At 42.4% G+C, this 21,852-nt stretch overlaps 2 protein-coding genes across 6 annotated transcripts in view; both read left to right on the forward strand.

Annotated features, from left to right (window-relative positions):
• The window catches only part of LOC310832095 (beta-4C adrenergic receptor-like), a 685,807-nt gene that overhangs the window by 116,056 nt on the left and 547,899 nt on the right, over positions 1-21,852 (forward strand). The gene's annotated exons all lie outside the window — the stretch shown is intronic.
• The window catches only part of RAB11FIP1 (RAB11 family interacting protein 1), a 60,426-nt gene that overhangs the window by 2,376 nt on the left and 36,198 nt on the right, over positions 1-21,852 (forward strand). For 2 of the 5 annotated variants that reach the window (XM_083713438.1, XM_083713439.1), the window contains exons 2-3: positions 5,287-5,732; positions 6,087-6,918. In XM_083713438.1, the coding sequence (XP_083569564.1) occupies positions 5,287-5,732; positions 6,087-6,918 (1,278 nt within the window). Of the gene's footprint in view, positions 1-5,286; positions 5,733-6,086; positions 6,919-8,439; positions 10,375-10,944; positions 11,051-11,834; positions 15,981-21,852 lie in introns of those variants that run through there. The other 3 variants (XM_083713437.1, XM_083713436.1, XM_083713440.1) reach the window with 3 other exon arrangements.

Consider the following 21,852-nt stretch of genomic DNA (forward strand, 5'->3'; position numbering starts at 1 on the left):
CAATCAAGCAAGCTTTGAAGAACTTGTAAAGTATCCTGTTGATACCTTTCCTGAGCAGAGTCCTACAGTAGTTGGCATACTTAATTTTATTCCATTGTTGTAAACTTCCCTAACAACCTACTTTTAGCTAAAGGGAAGAATAAACATCTATTAAATAAAATAATTTGTATCCTGCTCTAGATAGCGGTTATCTCAATGCATCCAGGAAACATGCAAGCAGGGTGTGGAACCGCCAGTTCTTCCTCAGTTTGCTGCCTTGGCAACTGATATTCAGTGGTATTAATGCTTGTGAACATGGAAGTTCCATTAAGTTGTCAAGGCGAGTAGCTGATATAAATTTAGTTAATTCCTTTGGAAGATGGACCCTAGTTTAGGAGGCTCTATAACCGTGAATAAGGGACGCGGGTGGCGCTGTGGGTAAAAGCCTCAGCGCCTAGGGCTTGCCGATCGAAAGGTCGGCGGTTCGAATCCCCGCGGCGGGGTGCGCTCCCGTTGCTCGGTCCCAGCGCCTGCCAACCTAACCTAGCAGTTCGAAAGCACCCTCGGGTGCAAGTAGATAAATAGGGACCGCTTTCTAGCGGGAAGGTAAACCGCGTTTCCGTGTGCAGCTCTGGCTCGCCAGAGCAGTGATGTCACACTGGCCACGTGACCCGGAAGTGTCTTCAGACAGCGCTGGCCCCTGGCCTCTTGAGTGAGATGGGCGCACAACCCCAGAGTCTGGCAAGACTGGCCCGTACGGGCAGGGGTACCTTTACCTTTACCTTTTTATAATCATGAATCCCCTAATTGTTGGCACCTTTGTCTTCTCCTTAAATCTTGGTTTGCAGCGGACTGAGCAGCGGGTGCTCTTTAGAGATGTTGGTTACCAGGATGGAGTGAAATAAAATTAAAAGCTGATTAAAATTTAACACTTTTATATTTTGGAGGTTATTGGGTCTTGTTCTATAAAATATTAACTCAGTTTGATATGGAAAAAGGGATTGGCCGAATCAAGGCTAGAAACTAACTGTTAGCACCACAGCAGAATTTGATAAATTGGACTCTTTCTGATTACTCCTCCAGTCAAAATACTAACTGGATGGCAATTAATAGTGAGGAGGAAGTGAGAGAAAAGGGAAATAAACACTAAACAAACATCATGGGACAAGGTAGGAGTGGTGAGGTTACTAGGACTTGACACTTCCCTATTGCAAAGAAATACTCTAAAGAACCGAGGCTAGATTCAAGAGGAATGAAACCCACACCACCCACTCAAAGGAGTATTGGCCAGGATATTCAGGGCACTTCCCTAGCACTGCTATACAACTTTTATAACATATTTCCCCATATATAGCTGGCCATTGTTTGTAGAAAACATCCCCTCCCCATACTTTTGTATTGAGATGTTGTATTGTACTTTTACTATAATAATAATAATAATAATAATAATAATAATAATAATAATAATAATAATAATATATCAGTCAATCATCCCACTACAAAAAAGGTGCCTAGACATTCCTTTGTGGCAACTGTAACCAAGGTTTATTGTGCCATTTGGTGACTGGCTTATATATCTGAGTTTCTAACACTAGTTCAAAAAATAAAAAAGGTAAAGGACCCCTGACAGTTAAGTCCAGTCACGGATGACTCTGGGGTTGTCACACTCATCTCGCTTTACAGGCCCAGGAAAGTGGCGTTTGTCCGCTGACAGTTTTTCCGGGTCATGTGGCCAGCATGACTAATAATAATAATTTTTTATTTATACCCTGCCCTCCCCAGCAAAGACTGGGCTCAGGGCGGCTAACAACCAATAATAAAAAAACAAGTTGATTAAAATACAATTTAAAAGATTAAGATATAACATTAAAACATTAGGATGCAGCTTCTTCACAGGAGGAGAAAGGAAAAATAAAGAGGGGGAGGGAATCAAACGGATTCCAAGCCAAAGGCCAGGTGGAACAACTCTGTCTTAAAGGGCCTGCAGAAAGAAATCAGATCCCGCAGGGCCCTGGTCTCATTAGACTGAGCATTCCACCAGACCGGAGCCAGTGTTCAGAAGGCCCTGGCTCTGGTTGAGGCTAATCTAACTTCCTTAGGGTGTTAGACTAAATTGACTAAAACTCATGATCAGTTAAGTTTTCTTTAATAGGTTGATAGCCCTTGGAATTTCACACCTACCCAGTTCTGCTTCATATTGTGCCATTTTATGTTGCTTGCTTTTACTTAAAGAGCTGTATTCTCAGTGACTAAATAGTAGAAGGTTTAAACCAGTGAGTAAGAATTAAAACAAAATCTGCTTAGCATTTTATATAGTTTAAATAGCCTCATGTACACTTTCTTGTTGTTCTTTACAAACAAGCCTGTAATGCAGATTAGTGTTATTCCCATCCTGACTTGTGTAATATAACCACTTTGTGAGTTCATTGCAAAAGCAATATTCAATCCAGGTTCCTAGGTAGGTTTTTAGCCACATTGTGCTATTCAAGCAAGTTATCTAGTACTGTCAGGTGAGCTGTTGTGGACATAGCTCTATTGGCCAGCAATGATATTTGAGTTTCGCATCTGAAGAGCAATAGATTCAAATATAAATACTGATAAAATAAATAATGTGGTATAGTAATTTTCCACTGGTGCCTGCTTTCATAGCTATTGTAGAACAAACCCTGCCCTTAAAATGTGTATGTGCACCATGATTCTTGGCTATCTGTGTTAAGAGTACAAAAAGCAACATTTTGTAAGAATGCATAATACCCTTCTGTTTGGCAAACATATTTTTAGAATGAGCTAAACATCCTAGTTTTTAAAACTGTAAGTCACAGTGTATTACAAAAACAGTGTTTGTAAAGAACTCTTTTAAAAGTGTCTTACTGTGAATAATGGCAGCTCTCATACTCAAATATTTAACGTAACAAGTCCAGCAGGCTTACCAAGTTTACTTTGGCAGTCTTGACTGCTTTATACAGCCATGATAAGTATTCAAAGTATGTTAGAAACAAATGTCTTGTTCATAACACTTTATTGTTAGAATAAACAGCACAAGTCAGAGTTGAAGCATTTTATTAGTTTTACAGATGAAAATTGGACCTTCAAGGTTTATGTCGGAATCTATCAATTGAGAGGTAGCTCACTAATCAACACCGCACCCTTAACATGTGGACAGACAATGCAAAGATGCAATTCAGACCAGTTAATATTTTTTCTTCCGAAGGCAGGGAGATCTGAAATTTAGATGAAACTGTTGCCAGATCTCAAGACTGGATGTTTATTTGTAAAACAGAAACACGTCACTGTGCTGAAAGAATTAGATGTCAATGACATTATTTCTGACAGGCCTTTTCCCTGATGTGGTAGTACTGTATGTGCTTTTTGTTTTTGTTTTTTAAGGGTAATCGTTTAGCCATGCAATAACTTCCTGTAGTTTGTCTAGAAATAGTTTCACCATGCTATCCGCTGTTTTAGGAAATTGGGCCAAATGATGAGCTTTTAAAATGTGAATGTGGAACATCGCTCACTTGTGTTCTAGTGCTTTCCCTCCTCTAGTTCTTCTCTTTTGTTTCCTTTCCTGTTTTGATATGTATGCTTTTAAGGCATGCAATTTTCTGAAAATATTGTCGGAAAATTCCATATTTGGGGAGAAATTGCATGCTTTTGTACATAAGCTGCTGTTTCTGTTCTAAAACTTTCCTGGTAATGACTTTCTCATTTTCTCTCTTTCTAGCTCTGTATCCTCTCCTGTATCCAGCTCCGTTCAAGACTGTTCTGCAGAATTTGTCTTGGTTCATGTTGTGCCTTTCAGGGAGTAAAAAGGTTAGACAATCTAAGATGGCGTGCATCTTGGGTTTTAGTGCAGAAACAAAGTTCCTCTGACTGTTGATACCTTTTACGCAGATGCCTTCATGGCATAACCTTAAATGGACAAGGTCATGCTGTGTTATACCATAACTCATGAACTAGTAAGGCCTGCTGATGTTGCATGATACCAGAGCATAACAGCACAGGTTAGGTGGAGCTATTAAGCGATCATGGGACTCGGCTTAGTAGCAGAGACTTTCCTGTGTCTTGCTGCAAAATTATATGAATATTTGGGGGAACCCATTGCCCTGAACAATGGATAAATTTACAGAACAAAATCAACCCTTTCCTGGCATGGTTCTCATTGATCCGCTGGGGGAGGCCCCAGAAAGCAATTCTGGAGAAACACTTGTTTTGTGAGGGTGCTTATAATTATTTCATGATTGTAATCCCCTTTATTGAACCACACTTCCAAGGACTTAACTGAGAACCATGAAGCTATAGACAAAGTCTGTAAATATGTGACACATGACACATTTAATCTAGCTTTGAAGTCCTGTGACAGAAAAGGTGAAATTGAAATATAGGTAACTCGCAATGCTTATTTTACCTACGTGATTGCTGATTTGGGCCAGGGGGTGGAGCAGAACAAACAAACAAACAAACAAATGGAGAGTGGAGGAAACATTACAGAGCAGCATCCTAGAGCCCTCGTGCTGCCTGCCGAGAACCAGATAAGCGAGACACCTGGTTCTGAGGGTTCCTGGCTTTACACGATTTTGCTTTTATGTGCAGTGGCCAGGAATGTAACTACTACATAAGATGCGAGTTAGCTGTAATTATATCTTCTGTTAGTACAGAAATAGGCAAATGGCTCTCCAGATGTTTTGGGATGACAGCTCCCATCATCCCTAGCTAACAGGACCAGTAGTCAGGGATGATGGGAGTTGTAGTCCCAAAACATCTGGAGGGCTGAGTTTGCCTATGCCTGTGTTAGTATGTCTGTGAATATTCACTTGGATGAGAAAACAAACTTTTTCTAGACATCTTGGGAAAATGCCCAACATACTGGTAGCATGCTGGCTACCAGTTTCTGATCACAGATCTGTAGAGACCCTCTGTTCCAGGAGTGACGTCCTTAGCATTTTAGAAATCTTTGCATGATGCTTCCAGAGTAACTATTTCTGAGACTCATGTGGTAATATGGATAAATTATTTCATAACAGCATGCTCTCCTTTTAAAATAGGCTATTTCTTCTCTTCTCTTCCTCTTCCCCTTTACTTTTTCTTTTCTTTTCTTTTTCAAAAATGGAATTTGCTGGCTAAATGCCACTAATATCAGTCTACAGACCTATCTGGCATTTTGCTTACACGGAGAACCTGACTCTGTTTAGCTTGAACTGAAAATTAACTATTTTATACGTAACGCACCCTGAGACCTTGTGGGAAAAGGGTGGGTAGGAAATATTTAAGCCCCTGATGCTGAACCTTTGCTGTTCTTTATTTGTACAGATGGTACAAGCTTCACTCCAAACCAGGAAAGAAGGAAAAAGAGAGAGGTGAGATTGAGGTGGATATCCAATTCATGAGGAGCAACATGACAGCCAGCATGTTTGATCTGTCCATGAAAGATAAGTCACGGACACCATTTGGCAAGCTGAAAGACAAGCTAAAGGGGAAACGAGGCAATGGATTGCCAGACACAGCTTCAGCTATTGTTCCTAGCATTAGTCACTCCCCGGCTGACAGTGAGGAAGAGTCAAATGAGAAAGAAAAGAAAAAATCAAAGTTCAAGACCTTATTCTCCAAACCAGGTTTACAGAAAAGCAACCTCTCTCAGTCCATGTCTGTGTTACCTTCTCTCCAACCAGTTACAGAGAGAGTTCGACTTAATCCCAGTGACTTTTCATCGCGGTGGAGTGATAGTGATGATGACACTTTAACTCCTGTTTCAGAGAGTAAGTATTGTCTATTGAAAAGAGAATAAATTTCTCATATGTTTTAACAGTTGCGTAATTTACAAAGTGTGCTAAGTAGTAAAATGTGCCATTTCTTCATAATAGTTAAAGCTGGACTTCTTGTATTATTTAAAGGTAGTGCTTGGAAGCTGTGAAGAAACAGAAGTGTTTTCATGATTGTGCCTATTAGTTGTAAATGAGTAGGATGCAGGTGGGTCTCGGTGGTCCCCAACCTCAGTGTACTGCTGTTGTTAAGAGCCATCAGTTGATCTAGGGCTGGATTAGGTATTAGCATTTTCAGTAGTATTGGGACTTGTGCTTTCACTATTCTGATGCTGATTTCTTTCTTTTCAGAACCTTCCACAAATGAAGATAACCTGCTTTATCCACCTTCCACCAAGTCTCATAAGAGAACAGGTAGTGCAGATAACAAGCAACTAAACCAAATCTCCTCCAGTAACACCAAGAAGGATGTACATTCTTTATTTGGTGGACTGAAGTCCAAAAGTGACCCCACTTCCCGGTCCAATGTGTGTATCAATGGCAGTCATGTTTACATGGAGGAACGTGACCCCAAAAGTGATACTCTTCCAAAAGACAGCACTCTATCTTCCCCTCAGATATCCCAGCGAAAACGGCTCTTTTTGTCCCAGGAGAACTTGTCTTCTGAGCCCAGTAAGGAACCTGAAATAACAGGAAGACTACCTTCTGACAAAGCACCACCAGGGTCTTCTTCACTGGAGTCCTTTAAAGCCATGACTCTACCATCATACAAGTTGCTGAGTGCTGGGGATATGCCAGAAAGCAACACTCCAGTTATTTCAGACACTCCAAAAGAAACCAAAGAGAACAAAAAACAGGAGAACAAGAAATCTGGCTTGCTGTCTCTTATGACAGGGAAAAAAGAAGCTAAAGTTAGTGAGGAAATAGAGAGCAATGCAGACACCACTCCGAAGGTAAAGGAAGTAAAACGTAACGAAAAAGAGTTGGTCAAGAAAGAAGCAAATCCTTTTGAAGTCCCTGTGGATAACAGAAGAGGTCATAGCTCAGATAAGAGCAGCACTGCGGATCTTCGAATCACAAAGGCATCCTTGAACCCTTTTGATGAAAACATCTCAGCAGAAGAGAAGCCAGAAAAAAACTCAGCTTCTGTGAAACCATCTCAGACCAAACCCGTCAAGCCCAGGTTAGTCTTGAGAAATGAATTTTGAGATCTTGAGATGCTTTAAAGCTATTGCCACCCAGTGGTTTTCATTGTATGTCATAGAAAATATTTACTTTACAGGCTGAGTAAGAATTTTCCTCCTGATAGGGCAGGCATGCCCTGTGTAGGTTTCAGTTGACTAGTAACTCTGCTGGTTATTTGCAGGGTTTCTGTCTCTAGCCTTCTTGAAAGGAGAGAAATGGCAATGCATGCTGCCTTCAGAACAAAGATGATCCACTTTCTTGCAAGGGGAGGGCAAAGAGAGCGAGCCAGTCCCTCTTCTGCCTCCAGGATGGAATGCTGTCTAGCAGAGAATGTATCCCAGCTGGCTGAACTTGATCCTTTCTATCTCTTCTCCCCACTGCCCAACTTACAGGGAGAGGAATCGAAACAAAGGCAGGCACTAGCTTTGTTGTGTTTGCCCAGCTGGTCAAATGCAGCTGAGCTAGTTTTCACTCATCTTTTTATGTCTTGTCATTTTTTGCTGAGGAGAGGAAAAGACGGTGGCTTGTCTGACCCAGAAAACTGGTGTAACTAGCTAGCTGCTGCTCTTTGTGGCAAGGAGGAAAACACAATTATGGGTTAAAGTCTTTGTATCAATGTCATGTAGGTGGGCCAAGGCCTGAAGTTCTTTAGCCCTCCCAAACTTAAAGCATTAGTTCTAAATCAGGAAGGAGAAAGAGAACAGCTGTCTTTCGTGAAGAAACAGCCAGTGCTACTGGCAATTGTCCATCGTGGTTCCTTCTTGCTTGAGTTGGGGAGGAGTGTGATATTATCTCTCTTTTGTCATCTGAAAGTAGAGGTGGGAGGAATACTGAGATGGAGCAGGAAAGACTCAGAAAAGTTGATATTTAAATATTCAGACATGTATATAAGTGCTGTGAACACCATTAGTTGCTTGGCTTTGTTTTTATGTTATTGACACTGGTGCATGTGGGAGAATTGTTCCCTATTGCTCAAACTTTAAACTTATATCTCTTTCTTTACAGTTGTAACTAGTGAAATAACATTCTTTTAACATTGTTGGGTGACCTTGTTTCTGTTCAGCTCCTGCAAAATGATTAAAATTTGCACGTTTCAGCAATCTAAAATGCAATTTTTATGGCTTGGTGGAATGCAACTTTCGGATAAGACGTTGTTTCCTGCCTTAGTCCCGTATGCTTGGTGCTTTGTATATTTCACTATACTACTAATACTGTACTATGATAATGCTATAATGTAATTGGGATTAAAAAGGTGTTCCATTGAAAAGAGATGTTACTGATAGACTTTTTAAAATGTACAAAACACTTTCATTCAGGCAACGTGTTGTTTTCTTTTATAAGCATTTGCTGCTGTTAAAAGGTAAATTATAATATGAAGGGGGTGGTTTGCTAAAGCCCTACACCTTTCCTATTCACTTAACATGCAGCAGCCTTGTTAAACTTGTCTTCAAAATGTTTCTGCCTGTCTTACGTTGCATCTGCAACTGACATGCAGGTTTTATTTTGTCCCTTTTTACAGACTGGGCGTGTCTTCAGAGGATGAAACCAAAGCCACTTCTGCTATTTCTGCACCTCCTTCTGCTTCTCTTTTCTCTCCTTCCTATCACTCTAATAAAAACAACCCTTTTATCTCTAAATTTGATCCAGAAGAGCAACCTCAGGACACTGATAGGTTTGCTAGTGACAACAATCCGTTCACTATAAAATGGGGACAGAAATCCAAGCAAGATACTTCTTCTGCTTCTGGAAATGAAAATAAACCATTTGCTCCTAAAAGGGAACAAGAATCCCAGATAGAGGATTCTTCAAACTCTGCTAAGTCTCCCCTGCCTGTCCCTGCAACTTCTGTTCTTGAGTTGGATCCTTCTGCTTTTCAGCTTTCTGATATTGATAATCCTCCCGTGTCTAAAGTGGGAGAGGACTCTGGAAGTTTTAACAGTCCTCCAGCATCTTTCTCTACTTCCTCCTTAGCAGGAAACCTTGATGATTCCAAGCACGTTCATGTTGTTCCTTCAGAGAAGCCCCAAAAGGAAGGTTTAACTAATCAGATGGATCCTGTATCCACTTTTCCTGGATCTCTAGCTGGCAGTCACCCTTCACGGTTTTATGATAGGGTTGGACTCATCCTGAAGTCTCAGGGCGATGACAAAGTGCACATAGTGCCACCATTTAAGGAAAACCGAGGGAGCATAAAGAAGTCAGTAACCTTTGCCCTTGAGGATGAAAATGTGGGGAGTAGTGGTGACGATGCTTCAGATGGTGAAGATTCAGTTGAGAGCTGGCATGAGGAAAACAAGATTTCAATAAATCCCACTGAAAGGAACGAGAGGCGAAGACCTGAACTATATGTAGAACATTGTGCCGCACCTGAGCCCCGTAATGGAAATGTACAATCTCTTCATAACAGTGAGGGTCCTTTGGAAAGACAGGCTGAAGCCGGCTTCTCAGTTAAAGTACAGCCACCAGTTCCAACTCCGAGAATTCTCGCGCCTTTGCCTAACATGCCGAGGACTGTGTCGAGTAGCAGTTCTCTCTCTGAGCCCCCAAAGCCAGCACCAAGAAGTGCCCTGAAACAAAAAAAGAATGTATCTCTTTCTTTGATGGATGAATCAGAAACAGAAAATGGGTCAAGCTCTGCCTCTACATATAAAGAATTTTCTGCAGAAAATTCTTTCATCTCTAGTGAAAAACTAACAAGCGATAGCGCGTTAGCGACTTCCGTATCCAATATACGTAGCTCTGGAAGAGATGGTGGAACCATGGATTCCTCTCAAAGTATTAGTACCAATCTCCCTCACTATGCAACAAGCACACAGCCTGGCAATTTGATCCCTGGAGATCTGAATGTAAAACCCACCACCCTTTCTGTTATTCCAGAAGTGGGATCGGATGATGAGCAGCTGAGTAATTATCCTCAAGGTACTGAAAAGATTGCAGTTTCTGGAGATTTGTCCAGGAGTGGAGATGGTTCCTCAGAGTTACGGTCCTCCATTGAGGGGGGAGAGCTGACAGCAAATAAAAAGGCGACTGGTGAGAGGCAGACTGTATCGCTTCTCATGAAGACAAGTGCCCCTGATGATGGATTTGAACTAAACAAACCATTGGTTGCACCTTCAGCACTAGCCCTTGAAAATGCAAGCCATGATGTAAAGGGATTGGAGCAGAAGAATGCTGACAGCTTAAAAGAAAATAGACAGGGTGATAGTCCTGAGTTCTCTGTTAAGCCTGTTCATCTTTCCCCTCTGCCCAGTTCTTCTCACTCTATTAGTTCTTTCCAATCTGATGCTTCTGGCTGTAATAGAGCAGAACCTACGAAAAAAGCTACAGCAGAGGGCTTGGGTACCAAAGTGGATCCCTCTGGCAAGAAGAAGCTGCTCCAGGCATGGGTTTCACCCTCTGAAACACATCCCAATCAGAATCTGCAAAGTGACGGAACTTATCCTGCTAAGCTCAGGTGAGAGGAATTGGGGGAGGGGGGAGCAAAGATAAAGGCTCAAGTGCTATACTGTGCATCGCTTTGATTCTTCCCTCCCCTTTTGAATGCAGTAAGGGATTTTGTGTCCTATGGACAGGTGAAAATCTTTCCCTGTTGATCTGTATCTATTTCTTGTAGCAATGTCAATGAAGGAATAAAACTGAGCAAAGGTTTGTTTTGCTTAGGCAGTAATCAGACTCTATTTTCACATTGTTGTGACATGACAATAAAGGTATCATAAACAGGAACCAGCACTTTATATTTTACCTCTAATTTTACTTTATTTTTTAAATCCACTGTCCTGTTAAAATACTAAATATAGTTTTCATGTTCTGCCAAATTAAGTGAAAGCAGCAGTTGGATAAATGCTTAACTTTTTAAAAAAGCGGTGTTAGTTGTGATCATAAGTGCAGTGCAATTTACTGCGGCACAGGTTTTGTGTTACCTAGATTCCTGAAGTGTTCCATGGGTGTAATTTAACTAAAAAAGAAATCAAGGCAAACAAAGTACTATAGGATGGCCTGAACTAATTGTGTGTGCTTCTTTCAGACTTCATCCTGTGAAACCAATGCATACTACAACAAACAAATCATCTGCAAAAAACCAGAGCATAACATCAAAGATCTTGGATAACCAAAATGAAGCCGATATAAAGGTAATTTAAGACATACTATATTTTAAAACCTAATTGGGTGGTCTGTGCCCTGAGTTAGGAAGCTTGTAAATTTATTGGCGGGATTAGACAAACTGCAAAGGGGTATGGTCGTTTGGAGACAGAAATGTGTTCAAGTTTTCTAGGTGTACGATTCCCCCTGCCCCTGCTATCCTACCGATCTGGGCAATTTTCTGAGCCTTTTACTGACACAAGTTTTGATCTGTGAGTGGGTATAAATTCCCCAGGCTCAAAACTTGCTATCTTCACCAAAGGACTTTGGCCTGAAAGGGATTTTTGTTTTCAGATAAGCAAGGTTTAGTGATTTACTGCCTCCAACTAATATTGCAAATGATCTGTTTGGTGTTTGAGCACAAAAACTGAATTATTATCACTTAACTGAAACAACCACTACTGCTGCTGCTTTGTATTTATTTAGTACTTTTTGCATGTTATGAGGAGGGTCTTATCTTCACTTTTCCATGTTTATTACTGGGAAGAAATAGTTGAAGGCAGGTGTACAGAAACCTTGTATGCACATTTGTCTGCATGCCATAAAAGTACAATTTCAGTGGCAAATCCTGAAATTCTAGTTTTTTTGTGAATCTTCAGTAGCTTTTAAGATGCTTTGACAGATGACCTCTTTGCTCTGACATCATTCCTGGGATTCCCCAGTAATCCCTGAAACCAAAGGTTTCTATACCTTTCTTCTGATCCTTTGACGCCACCCTTGCAACAGTGCTTGATATCAAAATGACTTTAACCTGTTCATTCTTCCTTCCTAAAGAAATATGATCCTTCAGATCCCGCCTACGCTTATGGCCAGCTGACACACAGCGAGCTGATCCAGCTGGTCTTGAAGCAGAAAGATGTGATTGCAAAGCGAGATCAGCAGGTGCGGGAGCTGGAAGACTACATTGATAACTTGCTTGTCAGAGTTATGGAGGAAACCCCTAACATTCTTCGAGCTCAAGCTCATGTGAATAAGAAAGCTGGAAAGATGTGAAGGAACCAGTTTAACCTAATCAGTGGCTTTCTTACTCAAACTTTGGAAGTAGTGAATGTGGAAAAGCTGCTTGTACCGAAACAGATTATTATTTACTTGTCTTAGGATAGAGTTGACTTACCTTGGAGACTGCCTTCTATAATCTACAAAGTCAATAGTGTTAAAAAAACACATTTTACCTTTTAGCACACTGTACATGTTTTGCTGCTCCGCAGGTGAAAGGCCTGAAATTATGGGACTGTGGAAGGAGTTGTGAGCCAGATTTTACCTGTGAATAAGCTCCAAGGGGCACATTTTTAAGGGTTTAGTCAAAAAATGAACACTTCTCTGTAGTTTTTCAACTCCTGATTTCTTGACTCTTTTAGGATATTAAGTTTTAGTGCAATATAAGCAATCATATTTACATTAGATATACTGGATGAATAAATATTTATGAAGTACCTTGTTTGGATTTGAGTTCCTGGGAAATAAGCACTTCCACCTGAAAGCTGGTTGCCTCTCTGCATACAAGCAGCCCAGTCCATTAGGAATTTCTGTTTTTCTAGCTCCGCTGAATCAGTAATTATTAAGAAAACAGCTCATTCATTTGGGTTGGGGCTTAAGCTGTGCAGGTTTCCTGCCAATTGTGCAAAATTGCCTGCATTTGCCTTTGGGAAGAGAGGAAGATCCATAGTTAAGAAATAGAAAGTGATGATGGTTGTGCAAGCAAACCCTGCTGGAGTGCCGTGATACCACTGTCAAAATGAAATGTCATTTGAGTAAGAGGAGGTTAGCTTCTAAGCACTAAACTGACTTCCGTGTCTTATGGTGGTCAGTACAGGACGTATTAAACTTTTGAAATCAATACTGATTTAAACTAATTGCCAGAAGCAGCAGCCTGGCTGGCTTGCTTCATTGCAGCTGGTTGCTTTAAGTACAGTTAGACGAGAGGGGCATTCCCCCTGCATTTCCCCATAGGTGTTAAAATGCTCAAACCTGTGGGTTTTCAGTAGCTGACTTTGGAGGTACACATTAATCCCTCATCACTGAAATTCTTACTTTTAAAATGTTTGTTCCAGCTGAAAGTCCATAGAAGCATCTTGCTTCTTATTTCCCAGATTTGACTACTTTTCTTTCGTTCTTAACTTTACTTTTGAATTGCTGATCTTTCCCTTTTGTCTTTGGGTATGTTACCCCTCTGTTCAGAATCTGCTTAGATCTTTATTTTTGAATACAGGAAAAGCATCTCAGTATATCGAATCAAAGAGACTGAACAAATTGCTCTGATTCAATAATCACAGGTGTCTTTCCATTTGTGAATACTTTCTATTGTAAAAGTTTCATTTTTGACCAGTTCCTCAACATGCTGATAAAATTTTTCAGAAGTTTTTATTATTATTATTATGAAAGGGTTGAAATGCAGATAAAAACACATTTCTACTGTCAGCTAAAGTAGCTTCCATCAGTTTTCCCAGGTTTTTTGTAATACTTCTTTCCACATCTTTTCTATTTCAGAAATTCCTGATTAGAGAATGTTGATCTTATCTTGTTTATGCCCAGTTTCTTTATTATATGTTTCTTTCCTTTGCAGTTCCAAATGTCTCTGCTCTACCTTTGAGCAGCTTTTGAATGTATTGCCTTGTAGCTCAAACCAGCTAGGAGGAATAAGTAGGGCAGGCATAGGGAATCTGGCCCTCCCAATGTGCTTGGACTCGACTCCCATCCTCCTCACGGATGGCCATTGGGAGCCCAAAGGTATCTGGATGACCACATGTTTCTCTATAAGAGAGGCTTAGCACAAAGCTGTATGTGTGCAATGTCTCGCTGTGCCTGTTTTGGTTCCAGTTTCTCTATCTGTATGAACAGTTTCTGAAGTCAGACGACACTTTCCTCGGTTACAAAAGATTCTGTTTATGCTGCTGCATAAATTGCTGGAAGATGTGAATAGTCAGAATTACTGCAATATGATTTCTGCTGCAGACTAAAAAAACTGGAGACTTTTTCTGATTTTATTTTTTATGGATCTTAGTCCTGGGTTGGAGATTGAATTCTTAATTTCAGTATCTCCACCTGCCCCTTAATTTTTAAAGGGTAACTTTACATCGTGGTCCCTTACTCTGGATGGGCCACTAGCCCGGTATATGAATTTAAAGTTTCCAAAGGATTAACTTTAGTAGGTTTCCTAATAAAACAATGCATCCACCATCACTAGGCATTTGGGGTGAAATCCCTATTGACCATTGTATGGGAAATTGAACTATTTGAAGATAGCAACTATAAGGTAGAGCATGGCTTTTTGCAAGCTGAAGCTTGTATATGCACTTTTGGCTTCCAGTCAGATCAACTGTGATTAAAAAAGTATATTGTTGAAAATCTGAGCTACAAATGCAGGCAGCCAAACAGCAATCAAAGTGATGTCTGAAGACGTGGACGGATTAATTTTCATGCTTTTGACTGTAGCCATTATTCATTTTCTGCCTATGCACTTTCAAGAGGGATGAGCTTGGCACTGAATATCTCTTCAGCCCTCCCTTTGTATTCAGTCACAACACTGGATTATAAACGTGTCAGGTAATCAAAGAGGGGTTGATTCTAAGCAAATCATACTTGGGAGTAGACCTGTTCTAATCAATGACTAAGGACTGTTGATTGTTGTGGGCCTGCTCTTAGTATGACATGATCCGATATCACCCATAGATCTTGACGTTTCCTCAATGGTGCACTGTTAATTGCTCTTGATACTGTACAATCTCATTTGCAAACACCAAAGAATAGGAACAGCTAAGTGGTTCCTCTAGTTTATTCCTCATTTGACATGGCAATATTTATGCAATGAGAGCCCTAAGTACATAGTTTGGAGGTTGGTAGAAAAATTAATACTGTCATGTTTGAATATAAGACTTGGACTGTGACCTTGGACTCCATGTTCCTGTTGCCCTACAGGGAGTGTGGTGCTTGTTGAATAGATTTGTCTATCTTGTTGCATAGTGCTAATTCTCTTGATGAAATCCTCTGGCTGATGCTGTCATCTTGCCTCAACTAGGTCAATGATTTCAGGTGATTGAAAGGGGAGGAACTGTTGTCTACCATATCTAAAATCTTCAGGGCCTGTGGTGTTTTCACATATCTGTGGCTCCATAATAGCTGGAGCATAAAGTCTGTAAAGGCAAACTTCTTGCGTGTAAAGCCAGCATTTAGATACTTGGGCATCTTTTTAAAGCTAGTATATCTCACATAAATGAACCAAATTGCTTTTTAAAAACTTTATTTTAAGAGGCTTCATGTCTCTTTGCTCCTGCTGGAGCCATAAGCACACAGGCACATGCTTTTGGGAACAAGTATTTTATTGAAATATAGTTTTACTATGTACTAGAAAATGTTTATTCCTGATGGTTATATGGTCCCAAAGTACAGTGGACATTTGTGTTTAATACATATTCAACAGGAATGGATCTAGTAACAAATAGTGTTGACCGTTTTAATAGAGATAGTACAGCTTCCAGTAGATTGTGAAAATCTTCTAGTTTATAACCTGACCTAAAATTTCCAGGGACCCCAGGGCTGTAACTGGCAACACAATGTGCCGCATGCAAGAGGGAGTATTGTCCTGGGCCCAAATCAGCTGACCATTCTTCATATAAAGGTCTGCTCAGTTGTATACATTTTGATGAGATTTGGGCAATACACTTGCAATCTGTGCCTTCTAATTGGTATCTGTGACTTATGCAATCCTGACATCGAAATGCTGAATTTTGTGAAAAGTGTGGTACATTGTGAGGGATATTTCCCCTTGTGCAAACATTTGCTCAGTGCTCAATGTTGAAGGATCTGAATGTATATTTATATTCTGCCTTGATACTCTTGGTACTTAATCCTATTGGGGTTTTTTTTATGAAGACTTTCATCCTTGTGAAATGTTAAAAATAAAGTTATTTAAACTTGTGAGAACACTAGTGTTTCTTTGCGTATCTTCACAAACTTTAAGTGAAGAATGCTGTATATATAATTCACATTATTGCACGCTATATCGGAATGGTTCCTAGGTCCATACTGATAGAAACGATTCTCTGCTGTACAAGGACTGGATTCCATCGTGGTGATTCCAAAGTGTGACAGAAAAAGGGTTTCATATGCAACTGAAACTTCTATTGTGAGAGCTGTTTGTACATGAAGCCTTACGGGTTTTAAGAAGCAGACATTCCTCAATGATCCTAGAATTGGTAGGCTTGAAAGAACCTGAAAAGAACCTTAGATTACTCCAACATTCTTACAGTCTCTGTATGCTATCACCTTTTCTACAAGCCCCTGAAAAAGGTAAGAAACTAAGGAAAGTTTCAGTGTTTTCTCTGTGCCCAGTTATAGGAATTTAGTTGCCAGCAAGTGGAAGTGCTAGGCAAAGACAGCAGGCAGGTCAAAATATCAAAAGATTTAAAACTGGCTCACCAGATTTAATCTAGGTTTGGGTTTAGATAGTGTAGTTTTAATGACCACTGAAGATTGTGCAAGTTCATAGAGAGAGAGGCTTGCAGCAAAGATTTTGGCTGGTAAATTCCAGTATTGCTGTGTTCCTATCTATCCTGCTTATGGGTTTCCCATAGGCATCTGGTAGGCCGCTCTGAGAACAGAATGCTGGATTAAATGGGCCTTATTCTGATCCAGGATGACTTCTTATGTTCTACCCTTCTGCCTCCTAGCTAACCAGTCAGTGAGCACTGGGAGAATCTTTGCAAGTGCTCCCTTAGCAAAACAGAAAGCTCCCTTAAACAGATCATTGGTCCATCTAGCTTAGAATTGTCTATGCCAACTGGGAGAAGCTCTCCAGGGGTTCAAGAAAGCCTTATTTGAACCTTCTGCAGGCAAAACGTGTTCAGCCATTGAACAGTAGCTCTTTGCCTTCTCTTGTGTCTTCCACTCTGCAGTCTCTTCCTACCATCTCCCCATCTGTCTCTCTGGCATGCCTATCTTCTATTAAATTTCTGTGCCACCTTTTTCATAACTCCTGCCTTTTCGTTCCCCTGACCCATCCCAGTGCCCCTGTTGTTTTATGACAAGGCTTTGCATCCAAAGTGTACAGTGTGCAGCTGTTGTGGAAATTAAATAGGATTAAGAGAAAAAGTGAACCCCATAAGGGTGCCCTTGTAAATGTTTTGAGTGAAGACTCAAAAGGCGGTCATTTAAATCTAGAGAGCAAATTTAAAATCATTTTTGAAGCCCACTCCAGAATATGGAGCAGGGGCTAAGGTCAGGCTCCCTCTTCCTGCAAGGAAGTAATGGAACACAAAAATACCGGTAATCCAGCAAGATGTGTTTTTGTTTTGTTTTTTGCGGGGGGCGGGGCGATGGCTGTTTGCAGAAGAAATCTTTTCAGCTACTCAAATTCCACAATTTGAGGCAGCTTTGGCTCCTAAATGCTTCCACGAAACCTAGATCAGGTTGATCAACGTAGCTCATTGCAGCTTAAGAAGCACATAGCTTGTGAAGTCCTGTGACAGTTGAGCTTTGGCACCACTCACTTCCCTGTGCTGTGAAGCAGGAATGTGCCGGAACCAATTTGGATCAAGACTGTGATTCAGACTTAATAGATCAGGAAAAGACTGAATCACCTGATGCAGCAGCACTGAGATGGAAAGGCAGGGGAAGCATGGTATGTTAAATGCTTCAAATGAGATCTCAGCTATGATCCGAATGCCCAAATTGCTCGTTTCCAAGGGCCAATAGAGGCATCTGTGGCTCAAACCTGTGTCTATTACAATACTGCCAGTCTGCTACGTAGCATCCTTAATTCACAGAGTCTAGATTGGGGTGGGGGACCTTCCGAATGTTGTTGGTATGTTTACTCCCATCTGCCACCGTGGTGAATGGTCAGGGATGGTGGGAGTCCTACTCCAACACATGGGGGAGCCATCTCTGGTCTAGAACCCACACTAGTTTCATATTTTGAAGGAAATACATTCATACCCTAGAATGAAGTCACGACGTCAATGATCACATGGTGGCTTCATTCCAATTATTTTCCAGCCTGTCATCTACTATACCTGCGGGAATACCAGGTTTAGGACATCTCTTTAATGATTCAGAAACCAAGTGCTTTGTGCTGACGACATAATTATATAATAACTGTCAACATGGTCTCCACCCCTGTCAAAACAGCATGCTTTGAACCAGCTCACCCTTCACTGAGCTATTGCTACAAGCTATTATGTCTGAGAGTCTCATTAATATTTCTTGGACACAGCCCTGCAACAGCAGCTATTGCTTTCTTAAGCATGCTGTAGGCTTGCCTGCTTTGCTTTGTTCTGAACTAAAATACGCACAACCAGCACAAGCCCTCTAGAGACTGGACGTGGAATATAACACAAACTATTTTATATTATTTTAGGGCAATTGCCTGATCGGCCCTCCACTGCCGCTGCGCCTGAGCAGCTCACACCAGAGCCAGAGCTGCCCATGCACTTCTTGTTTTAAACCCAAATTCCAGGACTTTGGGTTTAAAATGTAAAATCCCACCCCGCACTGGATGGCCATGTAGGACCCCCAAAAGAGGACATGTGTCAATCCTAGCATGTGATCAAATGTTTTGCCAATAAAGACCTAAGCTTCCAATTGCTTGTCCTCATTGGGGCTAGGTGCGCTCAAGGTGCAGCATGATTCAAAATGGTCTGCTACATTCAACATCTTTCTTACAGCAGCATAATGTTTACCTTTCCCTGAATGGCTTGGCAGATACTTCCATTGCCCGGTGAGGTGAGTAGGAATTGAACTGAAGAGACCTTTGCTCTGCTGTGGGGCATTCCAGAATTGTGGCATCAAAACTAAACAGGCTAGGGTAGCCCTGTGTGCTGCATTAGAGAGGACAATCCTCTATTTGAAGATTGTACATTCCAAGCATGGATTAAAGATAATGAACCACAAGGGAGAGCAGAGGCCTTGAATTTGCCCAGCACCAGTTAATACTTGGACAGCAGCTACACAACTCACCTGATCTGTCCTCCTCTCTATAGGAAGATGCAGAGGAGTTTTTTCAGTCAGAACTCACAGGAACTCAGTTCCGGCACCTCCCAGGTGAGCACTGTTGCCATTATAAGAGAACAAGGGAGGAGTTCATGGTGAGTTCCAGCACCTCATTTTCTAGAAAAACAGCACTGGGAATCATAGATGTCAACCTTTCCTTATTTGGCGGGAAACTCCCTTATTCCAGTGCCATTTCCCGCTGCTGTCCCGGATTGTTGATATCCTGTAAATTTCCCGGGTTTCAAAGGAAGCAGCTCCTCTCCCTCCCTGCTGGCCAGGGACGCTCCTCAACTGCTTTGCTCGGCTGTGTTGCTCACCAGTAAGGAGTCTGAGAACGACTGGTGGGTGGAGCTTGCATGCCTTGTGCCGATCAAATCGGCCGCATTGCCTGGGGACTCACCTTTGCTCAGCGCTTCCCAGCCCAGAGGTGAGAGTGTGGTTTTCCTTGCTGCTGTATCCCTTTGCCGGGTTGCTGCGCTGTGCAAACCACCGCTTGAGGCTTCGTTTGGCTGCTGGCTGGGCTTTCTGCTTTGGGTCGGAGGGGCTCTACTGTGTGTGTGTGTGTGAGAGAGAGAGAGAGAGAGAGAGAGAGAGAGAGAATGTGTCACTTAAGCTGATAGTAGGAATGCTGTAGCTTCACACACTTACCTTCACACAATGTGTAATTAGGGAATTTTTTTACGCAGGATGTCAGTACTTTAGATTTACAAGGGGATCTGAGAGATGAATGGGAGATACGGTTTGTCAGTATTAATGGGACAGCTAAATAGAAACTTAACCCCAAAAGTTAGGACCAAGACCTCAAGGTGGTTGTCACCAATGGAAGCGAAGGCTCAGAAAAAGCTCAATATGGAGTCCAAATGGCCGAAATATTGGGAAATATTGGAACAAGAAGGAGACAAATTGAAATTGCAGAGTTTTGAGAAATTAAAAGATAAAGAGCGAGACTGGCTTCATTATTATCAAATAAGAGAGGCCTATAATTCGGACAAAAAAAATGGCTTCCAGGTGGAAAAATCAAAATTGGAAACAGAACTGTTAGATCCCAAAACTAAGATACTGTCAAGAATGTATAACTTGCTGTTAAAATGGAATACGCAGTTCCAGCCCTTCGCAACCAGACAACATGAACTCTCAGCTCATCGCGGCTGTCTGCTGTGGGGAGACTGCGTCGTGATTCCCCAGGGACTCCGTCAGCGCGTCCTGGAGGCTCTGCACGTTGGCCACCCGGGAATTGTCAAAATGAAGGCATTGGCTCGGTGTTACGTCTGGTGGCCTAATATGGACGATGCCATCACTGCCTGGGTGTCCGCCTGTCAAGCGTGCCAAGAGTCGAGGCCTGCACCACCGGCAGCTAAGGGACACACCTGGGAGACGCCAAAGACACCCTGGTCGAGGGTGCACATCGATCTGGCTGGCCCCTTTCACGGCTGGACCTTTATGGTAGTGGTGGACGCCTATTACAAATGGCTGGAGGTTGCCCTGATACCCTCCACCACTACAGAAGCCGTCATCCGGGTGCTGCGAGGCCTGTTTGCAACGCATGGGTGTCCTGATGTCCTTGTCTCTGACAATGGACCGCAGTTCACGTCAGGCATGTTTGAGCGGTATCTTTTGGGACTGGGCATCCGCCATGCCCTAACGGCACCCTTTCATCTATCCAGCAATGGGCAAGTGGAAAGAATGGTGCGCTCGGCAAAAGAGGCACTGGCGCGCCTGGACCGGGGAGACTGGCATGAGCGGGTCGCCGAATACTTGTTCGTGCAACACATCACCCCTCATGCGGCCACAGGGCGGAGTCCTGCTGAACTGCTTATGGGCCGCCGCCTCAGGTCACCGCTCGACCGGCTACACCCGGACTTTGCCGTGGCTGAACCCCCAGGCTGTGCCAACGCGCCACGGTCATTTGTCCCAGGAAACCAGGTCTTTGCCCGGAACTATGTGGGGGACATTCCTTGGGTGCCAGCCACAGTAGTGGGAGTCACTGGACCTCGCTCATACCAGGTGGCACTCGAAGACGGACGCTTGTGGCGACGGCACATAGACCAGCTTAGGCGCAGGGTTGGGGACTTGGACACTACCGTGGTGCCCCCAACTGCGCTTGCGGCTCAAGAAGAGACACATACAGATGGCGAGGCCCCACCAACACCTCCCTCGCAAACTGCCAGCGTGGAGCCGAACCAAGCCGCTTCAGAGGGTCTGCCAGACTTACCACAGACTCAGACCACTCCACCCACAGCAGCGGATCCAGGGGACTTGGTTCCAACGCCACCTAGGGTCGCACCACAGCCTCAGCAAGAACTGGGTGGCCCTCCAGACTTGGCTACCAGTCCCCGGCGGTCTGGCAGAGTTTCCAAGCGCCCAACTTATTTAAAGGACTATGTTGTTGGACAGGTATCACTGTTGGTCTAAGTATGGGAAATGTAACCGATATGCTTTTGTGCCTAATTGAACCATTACGCGTAGTGCTGTATATAAGGAAACCATTACGATTGTAACTAACGCCTTATCTCGGTGGGGAGGGGTGTTATGTAGTGAGGTTTCACCCTGGGCCAGCAGGGGGATACTGTATATAGTTTTCACTCAGGTCTGTAGATAGTTTTCACTCAGGTCCGCGTCAGTTATTTTAGGCGGGAAACTCTGGGCTGTTGTTGCTACAATGTTGACAGCCGGCTGCCTATAAAAGCAGGCCGGCTGAGCTGTTTGCAGTCAGTTCTATTCCAGCTTACAAAATAAAGAGCTACTTGGAGAAATCGCTGTGCCGTCTGTTATGTCAACCCACAACTTAACAGAAACGGTTAAATCTGCT

This window comes from Podarcis gaigeae, assembly GCF_964106915.1.
Source record: "Podarcis gaigeae genome assembly, chromosome: 15".
In the NCBI taxonomy this organism is placed as follows: Eukaryota; Metazoa; Chordata; class Lepidosauria; order Squamata; family Lacertidae; genus Podarcis; species Podarcis gaigeae.